This window comes from Oncorhynchus mykiss, chromosome 8, assembly GCF_013265735.2.
Source record: "Oncorhynchus mykiss isolate Arlee chromosome 8, USDA_OmykA_1.1, whole genome shotgun sequence".
NCBI classification, from domain to species: domain Eukaryota; kingdom Metazoa; phylum Chordata; class Actinopteri; order Salmoniformes; family Salmonidae; genus Oncorhynchus; species Oncorhynchus mykiss.
Genome location: NC_048572.1, coordinates 71,406,499 through 71,418,916, shown reverse-complemented (window position 1 = coordinate 71,418,916; position 12,418 = coordinate 71,406,499). Strand labels below are relative to the sequence as shown.

Genomic DNA, 12,418 nt, shown 5'->3' with positions numbered 1-12,418 from the left:
TGCATAGAGGATACGTTTATCTTTAATTCTGTGAATAACACTTGCATCTTTTATCAATGTTTATTGTGAGTATTTCTGCAAAATCACCGGATGTTTTAGAATCAAAACATTACTGCACGTAAAGCGGCAATGTAAACTGAGATTTTTTATATATATATATATATATATATATATATATATATATATATGCACATTATCGAACAAAACACACAATACATGTATAACATGATGTCCTATGAGTGTCATCTGATGGAGATAATCAAAGGTTAGTGATTCATTTTATCTATATTTATGCTTTTGTGACTGTGAAAAATCGCTGTGTTTTTGACTTTGGTGTTCATCTAACATATGTTGTGTTTTCGCTGTAAAACATTTAAAAAATCAGACACGATGGGTAGATTAACAACATGTTTATCTTTCATTTGCTGTATTGGACTTGTTAATGTGTGAAAGTTAAATATTTCTAAATAATATTTTTTCAGCTGAATGGGAGGGGTTGTTCCCTTTAGGGAACTCCTTGTGCCCCCCCTAGCCCCAACAGGTTTTAAGAGACTTGTCTCAAAGCTACTCCTGCGTGGTCTTGGCTGTGTGCTTAAGGTTATTGTCCTGTTGGAAGGTGAACTGAGTGCTCTGGAGCAGGTTTTCTTCAAGGATCTCGCTGTACTTTGCTCCGTTCATCTTTCCCTCGATCCTGACTAGTCTCCAAGTCCCTGCCTCTGAAAAACATCCCCACAGCATGATTCTGCCACCACCATACTTCAACGTAGGAATTTTATTGGCCAGGTGATGAGCGGTGCCAGGTTTCCTCCAGACATGACGCTTGGCATTTAGGCCAAAGAGTTCAATCTTGGTTTCATCATGGTCTGAGAGTCCTTTAGTTGCCTTTTGGCAAACTCCAAATGGGCTGTTGTGCCTTTTACTGAGGAGTGGCTTCCGTCTGGCCACTCTACCATAAAGGTCTGATTGATTGAGTGCTGCAGAGATGGTTGTTCTTCTGGAATGTTCTCCCATCTCCAAAGAGGAACTCTGGAGCTCTGTCAGAGTGACCATTGGGTTCTTGGTCACCTCCCTAACTAAGGCCCTTCTCCCCCGATTGCTCAGTTTGGCTGGGCGGCCAGATCTAGGAAGAGTCTTGGTGGTTCTAAACTACTTCCATTTAAGAATGATGGAGGCCACTGTGTTTTTGGGGAGCTTCAATGCTGCAGATATTTTTTGGTACCCTTCCCCAGATCTGTGCCACAACACAATCCTATCTCGGCGCTCTATGGTCAATTCCGTCGACCTTATGTCTTGGTTTTTGCTCAGACATGCACTGTCAGCTGTGGGACCTCATATAGACAGGTGTGCGTCTTTCCGAATCATGTCCAATCATTTGAATTCACCACATGTGGACTCCAATCAAGTAGAACATCTCAAGGATGATCAATTGAAACAGGATGCACCTGAGCTTAATTTCGAGTCTCATGTCAAAGGGTTGGAATACTTATGTAAATAAGGCATTTCTGCTTATTATTTTTAGTACATTTGCAAAAATGTCTAAAAAGCTGTTTTCATTTTGTCATTATAGGGTATTGTGTGTTGATTGACGAGGAAAACATGTATTTAATACATTTTAGAATAAGGCTGTAGGGTAACAAAATGTGGAAAAAGGAATACTGAATACTTTCCAAATGCATTGTATAGTTGAAAAGGGACATGTGATGAAACAGACATGAAGATGTCAAGGATCAGAGAAGACTAATGCCTTGGATTTATTTGACCCTTTCAGCACAAAAACAAGCATGATAACAAAGACCTATATTAGTTTATAACTGAGGCATTATGTTGGAAGTAATTAAACAGAAATTGCTAAAATGAGCTGAGGATTTTTGCCTTTCATATGAAAATAGTATTGAAAAAGTCCTACTAATTGGCATTTGATAGGCAACTGTAGTTAAACAATTTGCATAGCAAACACACAGAAAACAACTATAGCTGCTAGCAGCAATGAACCAGGTTCACAGGATGGCAGAAAGTGCGGCCATATTTGAATGCAGCAACAATTGTTTCTCAAACATTGAAGACTGGTGTAATGAGTCTAAATACAAAATGTGGAGTGAATCTGACATATGGTTGACGAGGAGAAGATTATTTTGAGCATTAGTGTTACATATGCAAAGATACATACAAAGAATGAGTTGTTAATTAGTTTCCCTTGCGTGGCAAGTGCCATCCTCTACCAACTGAGCCACAGAGTATAAGTCCTAATATGCATCTACTAGTATAGTGAGGCCATATTTTAATGTATCAACATTATTTTCTCAAACTCTTTGGAATTTGGAATAAATCTGACTTTTATGCCATGATTTTTTATGATTGAATTTTTTTTTTTAAGCATTAGTGTTACATAGTTTAAAAAAAGTTCATTGTTAATTGTTTATTTGTTAAGATATCAATGCCAGATTTAACATGGTTCATCGTGGTAATGTATGTACGATTCAAGTTGATAGGCACATGTGAAGTGGATTTACGAAGGATTTAAATGGACATGAAAAATCAGATTCCCTGATTTATCAATAACTCAGCCATCTCTTAACCATGAGCTTTTCTCAAACTAAGTTAAGAGATTAACTATGGACCTACATACAACATTTGGTGTTATTCGGACTTATGGATAATGAAAATACATTTTCAAAAGTTATTCATAGGTTTTCCAAAATGTCCAAGATAGAGGAAAATCTATCCTGACAGACTTAATGGGTCCTTGAGGCAAATTTGTTCAGCATGAGAAAAGTATCCTACATACAAAGTCACTATGTCAAACGGGGCGGCAGATATGAGGATTTAAGTGAGACTGCTTATAACAGCGCCACCTATAGGCCTATCGTTGCCATTCTTTTTGACCAAGTCACTCATGGCCTAGTTTCTGTGTGCCAAATTTGAAATAATACTTACTAATCTATGCATGAGTTACTTGACTATGTGAAGGAAAAATAAAATCTAAGAATAACAATACGTTTCTCAGCTTTGCTGTGAACCCCTAATTACCTTGGGGCCGATTCCAACCTGAGGTAAGCGTTCGCAAATGGAACGCAATTCCCTTTTTATGCACATTTCTCTATATGCATATTCTGACCTTGAACTTAAGCATGAGAATAGCACGTGAATCACTCGCTAATCGTTCAGGTGGAGACCTAAGAAATGAAGGTGTGGTGGAGGTGTTTACAGATAAACAGAATTCTGACCTTGACTTAATTCCCCTCATAACCATGACTAACCATAACTAAGATCGAGCGAACCTGCCAAGTGGTAAAAGCATCTACTTTCTTTTTCCTATAGAAATAACAGCATTCTCCATGCACTGTAACTTATATATTGATAATAGCTATTGATTAGAGCTAGGTAAATTAGTAATCCGTTTGGAGAACAGGATTGTAAATAAACTTCCCTCTGATCCTTCGAGACGAATGTGGAACCATTCATATGGAAGCAAACTAAAAATCCTATCAACTTGATATGTATTGCGAACCCTATTCGACAGTGAAGTAGGCTATAAATAGCTGTGCCCTCAATTTGCATGGATGAAATTTGGAGCCCCAAGTAATAGGCTTCTGTAGGGCTGAACCTGGCAGGTTGATGTATGTGCTTTAGAATGTTTTAATTATATGCCCGGGCTTTTCTCAGTTTTATTTAACAATTTGTATTATGCTAAATATTAGCCACTAACGGGAGCCACCGCCCGTAATACCTACATACATTTATAACTGTCACTTTAGTGTTCGTTTGTAGCTTAAATTTTGCATCCTTCCATTCCGTTGACCTTTCTTTCCTCTGTCACATCTGTGCAAATTGTTCCTGAGGGTCGCTAGCAGTAGTGGATCATATTTGGTTAACGTTGTGCAATAATTTGGTACATGTAGCCTATTTGAATCATTATGGAACTCAGACCACACGTAGCAGGTTAAACTTGGAGCACGGTTCACGACTAATGGACCGTTGTCATACAGTTCCATGATTATTGATGATTAGGGTGGTTTTATAAGACTATTGTTCAATATTTAGTGTCTTTCAGTACAGTACTTTCCTAACCCTAAAATGTACCTAAATCATCTACAAAATCAGAGTATTTTTTACATCTACCAGTTGGTGCTGAAATGGAGACGAATATGCATATATTTAGATGGATTTCTTTCATTGATCCCTATTTTCTTAACCCGTTCTCTGTCACGTCCTGACCTTAGTTCCTTTTTTATGTGTCTATTTTGGTTTGGTCAGGGCGTGACTTGGGGTGGGCATTCTATGTTTTGTTCTGTGTGTTGTATTTCTATGTGTTTGGCCTGGTATGGTTCCCAATCAGAGGCAGCTGTCAATTGTTGTCTCTGATTGAGAACCATACTTAGGTAGCCTGTTCCCACCTGTGTTGGTGGGTTGTTTTTTCCTGTTTTTTTCACCATACAGGACTGTTTCATGTCGTTCACGCTCTGTTGTTTTTTTGTCATTCAGTGTTCAGTTTATTTCATTAAATTTACTATGAACACTTACGACGCTGCGTGATGGTCCGATGATTCCTATTCCTCATCATCAGACGAAGAAGAGAGCCGTTACATTCTCTCAATGTAATCTGTCAACAAAATTCTAATTAAAGGTACACCGTATTTAAAGGGATGGCTTAAGATAAATGTACTATTGAAAGAAATCCTACAGAGAAAATGTGTTGGCCAGAAAGTGGGTGAATTACATATACTGTACAGTATTCAGCACGCAAGGGAACTACACCTGCAAAGCCCATCGCACACCGAATACCAACTACTGAGAAGTGCGTAGGAAAGTTGTGCATAGGAAAGGTGTTCATTTCCTGAGTCAGAATCGGCCCCCTTGTGAGTAGGTAGTGCAACACTTTATGGAGATTTTGAATTATTGTTTTCAAATATGTTCTCGTCAGATGTTTGTGTAGCCATCCATCATTGGTAAACCCTCCTCTGCAATCTGGGAGGTGATTTGTCTAAGCCAAGGTGGGCGGCACAGAACACTCCTCAGTGTTTAGCTACCTCCTATGCAATAACATAACAGGGTTCTGTTCAGTAGGTAAACTTTTTGAAATTAAGTGAAACGAGGAGGTACTATCTGAAATGATCCAATTAGAAGACAGATTTTCGTTTTCACTTGTCCGTATTGCCTTTCCTTAGCAAGTCACAGTATTGACTCATTGTATAAGCTACTTTCTATACTATGTGTGTGTGTGTGTGTATGCGCGCGCTTGAGTATGCACGTGTGGTTGTATCACCATCTCAGTCTTTAAAGAGGAAGGAAGAAGAAAAGAAAGGCATGTAATAAGAGACAACAGAAGAGAAAACAGAGTTGGGGGAAGCGCAGGGCCGCCTGCATTTGCGGAGAGCAGATTAGCTGAAAATAAGGAGTAGATTAGTGGTGTGCTTTGACTCCTCTTGACAGTGACCTTTCACTTTCTCCCTCCGCGTCACGCTGCCTGACACTAAGCCTGGCTCTTTCTCTTAATTCTCCTTACCTGGAGGCTATTGGGACTGTCAATTTGGGGGGGAGGGGGGGGCACATGAGCAGGAAGTGGAGGGGTAGAGGGGGTAACTCACTTAGCCAAAGGACTGGCATAGGAAGGAGGCATCTGAGCTCTGCCACGTTCTGGTACCCCTGAAACATAATTGTAACAATGGTATACACACTTAATTGTACACACACTGGTGTAAAGTACTTAAGTAAAAATACTTTAAAGTACTACTTAAGTAGTTATTTTATACTTTTACTTTTACCTGACTAAAGAAAATAATGTACATTTAACTCCATACATTTTCTCTGACAACCTAAAGTACTCGCTATATTTTGAATGCTTAACAGGACAGGAAAATGGTCCAATTCATGTATTTATCAAGAGAACATTCTGATCATCTCTACTGCCTCTGATATGGGGGACTCACTAAACACAAATGCTTCATTTGTAAATGATGTCTGAGTGTTGGAGTTTACCCCTGACTGTCTGTAAAGAAAGGAAAAACAAAGAAATGGTGCCGTCTGGTTTTCCTAATATGAGGAATTTGAAATGATTTATGCTTTTACTTTTGATACTTTAGTGTATTTTAGCAATTACATTTACTTTTGATTTTTATTTGAGTCATTTTCTATTAAGGTATCTTTACTTTTACTCAAGTATGAGAATTGGGTACTTTTTCAACCACTGGGTACACACAATACACACCAATGGGCCATCCTCAGTGTCCCAACACGAATGCTCATTTGAAACACACCAACAAGGGGATTGCCTTCACTGTCTAACTTCAATGGATCTGACTGATTGAGGCTGGCTAATGATCCTATATCCATGACTTATATACTGTAGAAGAATACTTTTAAACATATTAAACCTGGATATTGAGACAGAATGTCATATATTGGCACATCACAGTATATCACACAGACGGTTAGATAGGAAGTGCCGTTAAGAAAATGAAGGACTTGTGTAAGATGGGAGTTTTCAATGTTGCCTTGGGAGTGGCACCATGTTAAGAGTGGTTACAATGTAAGCTTGTGCCTCACATGTTGCTATTACATACATACATCACTTACACAAGTCATTTAAAGAAGATACAATGAGAAATGCAAAGAGAGACGCGTTTCATCTTTTTTGTTATTTCCCAAATCCAGGAAAGGCTACATTTGTTTTATTGGAGGGTTTGAATAGTTCAACAGTCATCCAAGCGTCCAATCACGCTGCAGGTAACCCTTTAGCTTTAACCTTTGTTTCACGTTCTAAACGTAAACAGAGAAAAAAAATTGGGGGAAAATTTACCGAAAAAACAAAACCATATTTACATACTGCATTATAAATATGTCAAATGTACATCATTATACACAGAGTACCTCAAATGGTCAGATAATGTCGATACATTGAGACCAAAGTACCTAAAAATATGCTTAAAAACAAAGAGGAAAAATTTAACAAGATATAAAAATAGGGTTGACATGTCAAAAAGAGTGACCGGAAACTCAAATCTTTTCAATTGTTTGTCTGGAAGCTTGTCTGGTCATAGAGGATCTTGGACCCATATCTACAGTACATCCTGGGTGTGTCCGAAATGGTAATTAACCTTCTCCCTTATAGTGCACTACTTTTGACCAGGTCACGCATTGAGCTCTGATCAAAAATAGTGCACTATTTAGGGAATAGGGTGCCATGTCAGAACAGCCTGTCTTTGGGGGAAAACACTTTGCTTAGAATGAATAATGGTTATAGTCAGGCAACATTAAGAGCAGTGGGGAAGGGAAATATTACAAGGGTGAAAAAGGTACTATGGCATCAGGTAAGTATATACCGTAAACTCCTATAAGAAATAATCTACTACCGTATATCAGACATACTTGGAAATTTACTCAAGAATGTATTTAATTAAGCTGGTGCCATGGTGGTTTATACACATACTGTACACCTAAGGAAAAAAACAACTTGTCAATGTACCGTTATAACTTAAGGCTGTCTACAAGCTCTGTTGACCATCAGTCAAAATGTATTTTGGTTATTTATTTAACTAGGCAAGTCAGTTAAGAACAAATTATTATTTACAATGATGGCCTACCCCGGCCAAACCCAGACGATGCTGGGCCAATTGTGCGCCGCCCTATGGGACTCCCAATCACGGTCGGATGTGATACAGCCTGGAATCGAACCAGGGACTGTAGTGATGCATCGTGCACTGAGATGCAGTGCCTTAGACCACTGCGCTACTCGGGAGCCCCATTGATATTCTGTGAGCTTCAATAAACTACAAATACAGGGGGAATACACCGAGCAAAGCTGGTTTAAATGATGTCATTCCAACCAGTTTACAACCAGATTGTAATATGGTTATACTGATATAATTCCAACCAGTTATGCCTGCTGGGAATCAACAAAACCATGTAGATAAAGTACCAGGGTTAATATGAAGAGCCTTTGCCCTGTAAACATAAACACTGCCATAGTAAAACCAAAAAACAGGGTTTTAACTTCAATCCTTAAAACAGTGGAAGTGCGAGGAAAAATACATGTCTCTATAGACTTTATACCAATATCACTTGAATATTCCTGTGGTCAAAGCCCTTCCTCCTTTATCTTGTCTTGTCCCAGTACTGATATATACATGTGATATTATCATGAAGAATTACCATAGTGTCTCAAGTCATCGCAGCTTTTCTCTTCATCCATCATCTTGACCCGTTCAGTCGCCATCTCAACAGTTTGACACTTGAATGAACTTGGTTAGGTCCATTGAGTAAGGATGGTCAGTTAAAGTCAGTTGGAGAGGAAATTACGACTCCAGAAGTCAAAGTTAATCCACAATGTTTCAGGATAAATCTTATAGGAGAAAGAGCTACTTTAGGTCTGTACACTTGAAAACATATTTTAGTCAAACAACTATAAATGTTAACCTTTCCTCCCACAGATTTACTCAGTTGCTTGCTCTCTTTCTCTTTCACTCACACACTCATACATAAGCACACACACGTACCACATTGTTCACAGCAACAACAGAAGAAATAGTATCATGAGTACCAATATACAGGGCCTTTGGCCACAGGAGGTGTACAGATATTCCATTACGCCTGTAGTAGTTAGAAGATTGGTTTAGGATATGTGATGTGTCAAGTAATTATCAACACTCTTCAACCTGTTCAGAAATTACTCCAACAAAGATGTCTTAATGATACAATTTCCTTCCTTCAATCATCCCTGTGAAAGATTTCTGATTGAAGAGGAATCTTTACAAAAAAACATTTGGCCCGGTGCTCAAAAAACAGACCCATCAATTCCCTTATAATAATGGATGATTTGCAAGGGCAACAAATTAAATCACTTTACTATCTCCCCAAACTCTCCCATTGTGCAATCATTTCTTAAATCTCAAATTGTGGTTTAAACCTTTTGCCCCTAAGTAAAGTATTTAAATCATTTTTGATCTTCCATCTAGACATGCTTTTGTACACGAATGGCATGTCAAGAGTTTGATAGCTTAATAGTACCAATAATAACTAAGTCAAATTGAACCTTAATAATTGTGATATTGGTGGGACATGGATTATGGAGGACCTGTCGTAAACTCTATTACATTATCGATAGTAATAGTTTCTTTCCTGTATGCATGGTATCACTTACCATGGTACCTGACTATGCATGGTATCACTGTGCATCCAACATAGCAGTTCCTTTTGAGTATCTAATGCAAAATGTTACGAAGGTGTTTATCTTTCTCCATGTAGGCATGGAAGCATGAATGGATGGAATTAGTCATTTCATATAACAGTCGAATAAAAACCCAGTCTGGCTCCAACAGATGAAGACCTGAAAGGAAATGTTTTAGTACAAAGTGGGGAGAGGAGAGGTAAATGCCAAAAACACAAAGAAATCTTGAGCCATTCATTTGGTTGATGCTTAATAACAATAACAAGCTTTAAAGCTGATCATGATCGTTTCTGACAGAGATTCACCTCTGTGGTGATGATATGAGAAAAACAACAAAACAAATACAATATACAATATCCACCAGGTAAGCACCTCTCTCAGTGTCGTGGAATATCTCTATCCTGTCCGTTGCGCCAACAACAACAGAAACTCCACTGTCAGTTACTCAGTCTAGGTTACACAATATGAAGTAGAGTAAGAGGAGAATGAGGACTGGACACTGGGAAAGTAGTACGATCACTGGGTAATCTATGGGGACACAGTATGTGTATGTTCAGGGGCCTTGGTGATCCGTGAGTCCGGTCAGATCCACTCCTGGTCCTACATGATACTGACACTGCGGTTGAGTTCACCGAGGGCGTTGTTATTGTTGACGTTAGGGTTAGGGTTAACATCGGGGTTTCTGCGGCTCATGTTGGGTGTGGTCAGGCTGCTGACGGGGTCATTGGGGCAGCCGTGCTGGAGCAGGATGTCAGAACATTCCTGGCATCCTGCCCGCCGGGCGCAGGACAGTGGCGTCTGGCCGCGCGCGTCCCGACTCTTCACATCCACACCATACTGAGGGAACAGAGGAAAAGTGTGAGGAGGAAGAGGAGAAGAAGTGGACAGAGAGAGGTGTAGTTGACATTTTGTTTTAGCTAGTTCAGTATATTGTTTGATTCTCACAAAGCACTCCCTTTTCATCCACAGCCAAGTGTTTTTCCTGGTCATGTCACATGCTCAGAACACACTCCTGGCCCTGACCTTAACATTTTCCCCATCTATTTAACCATCTTATCTTATTCATAATCATTCAACCTTTATTCAGCCAAGAAGATAATTAATCTTTAATCAAGGTTGAAAACAATCCTCTCTCGAAGCCCAACCTACTCACCCAGATGAGAAGCTGGGTGATGACCACATTGGCCATGGCGCAGGACAGGTGCAGGGCAGTGCGTCCGTCCCCGTCCCCGTACGTCTCGTTGACCTCCTCCTTGGTGCCGTGGGCCAGCAGCAGCACCACCAGCCTCAGGTCGTCCTCCACCACAGCCCGAAGCAGCTGCTGCCCCAGGGGCACGTCCGACTGGGGGACATCCATAAGGAACAGCTTCTGTTCATACTTTGCCCGGATCCAACGCTCCCTCTCCTCCCTGGGGTAGGACACAGAGAGATGACATCGAGGGTTAAAGAGGGTCAGTGAGGTTACAGAGGATCGAAAAACATGGAACAATAATACAAATGTGTCCAGATAACGCTATTGAGGCTTACATCAAATTAAAGTGATTTGCTTTTTTTTTTTACATTTTAAGAAAGTACATACTCCGTCTTCAAAGTGGTATATCATACACTGTAGTTGGAGGAAAGTTATGCTGCTTTAAAAGTTGATAAACTTGTTATCCCACTGAAGAGACAAGTAGGAGAAAATGCCCTTTGAAAGTTTTGATGAGATTTTCACACTTCCTAAAGAGCTCTTCTTTGTTTAAGCACATTCAGCATCGCTCACACCCTCTTGAACTTTAGCCTCACCCACACATGTAAATGCATGTGAGTCAGGATGGCATTGTCCTCCAGAAAGCAGTCTCTCTTCTTAAACCCAGCTAAATTCAGGGCAACAATATTTTTGAGAGCAGTAGCAACACTTTTGCAGTGCATATATGTGCGGTAGCAAAGATGATCTATATTCTGACCAGGGAAGCCTCCATTCTGTTATAGACAGAATTCTGTGACAAACCAATCAGGTTTCATCTTCCGACCACTCCATTATCTCAGCCAATCATGACTAGCCAGGAAGGATCCTTTCTTTCTCCCTGTATAGCTCAGTACTCTCTCCTTGACTGAACTAGGCTCATCATTTCACATTGTTAATCCTATTTACAGATGCCATACGAGTATGTAATTAAGGCACATGAACGTTCACATGTTCAAGAAGGCATTTCTGATTGAAAAAAAGTATAATAATTCAAAATGGGATTTTCAATTAAATAACTAGATGTTTGTAATATAAAGCTATGATAATCCTTCATAAAAGGACCTTCTATGATCGTGTGGGTTGGGGTCGAAGGATATGCTGGCAAACTTTAGAGCAACTGCATTTTGCAGCACTCATAGAACCTAGACCACATCTGACCACTGCAGTGTGATGTCTTAAGATCAATCCTAACCCTCACTCCATTGTCTCAAGCATGTATTTTCTCTAATATGAAGCCTAGTGTAGCCTCAGTGTCAGGACAGTGATGATGAAAGGGCTCAGTGGAGGGGTCAGATGCTGAAACTGTATCCCACCTCCACTGATAATCGTCTGCACCAGGAGGGTTACAGTCTAGCCAGCTATCTAAAGGTTACACATTGTGAACAGCATGTCTGCTGTGGACAATACAGGACAGGAGGAGAGGGGGACATGTTTTTATCAGCGCTGTCAGCCGTCAGTCTGAACTGGATAACTGGTGGAACCCCCACAAAGGAGGCAACCAGCGCCTGGATCCTGGCCTCCCCTGGGGTGCCCGGGATGGGAGGCCGATCGATGGGCCTGAATGGCAGTCAGAGAGGGGGACTGGAGCTGGGGTTGGGGCTCCTTCAGTTATAGAGCCAGAGAATGGAGAAGAGAAGAGGAGGGCTACATCTCCCTCCATTCACTGCCAGTCAGACTTCTATCTCTCTATCACTCTACATCTTCAATCTCGACCCCCACAGTTCTCTTTTCTCCCTCCCACACACAAACCGCCAAATCATCCCAAAAATTTAAATCAATACAGTGAATAGCTGGGCATGCTCAGTGTGGTTCTGACCCTGCGACCCCGTCGGGCAGAGTGATAAGGGAAGTAGAAAGGGGCTGTTGTTTGGGCGTCTGGGTGAGTGACAGAGAGAAGAGGCTCACACTGATAGGGGCAAACGACTCTGTCGCTGGTTGGAGTGACAAGGATCCCCCAGGACACTGACTGTCTGCTAACCAGTCTGTATGGACACTAACGCCACATCACTCAACACAAAGTCAGTCAG

General features: G+C 40.5%; 1 protein-coding gene across 2 annotated transcripts in view; it reads right to left on the bottom strand.

Annotated features, from left to right (window-relative positions):
* Positions 1 to 6,620: 6,620 nt before the first annotated feature.
* Positions 6,621 to 12,418, bottom strand: part of LOC110530474 (arf-GAP with GTPase, ANK repeat and PH domain-containing protein 3) — a 276,915-nt gene continuing 271,117 nt past the window's right edge. For both annotated transcript variants that reach the window (XM_036986120.1, XM_036986117.1), the window contains exons 17-18: positions 10,317 to 10,572; positions 6,621 to 10,000 (exon numbers count right to left, since the gene is read on the bottom strand). In XM_036986120.1, coding sequence (XP_036842015.1) covers positions 9,764 to 10,000; positions 10,317 to 10,572 — 493 coding nt within the window. In that variant the 3' untranslated portion in view covers positions 6,621 to 9,763. The remainder of the gene's footprint in view (positions 10,001 to 10,316; positions 10,573 to 12,418) is intronic.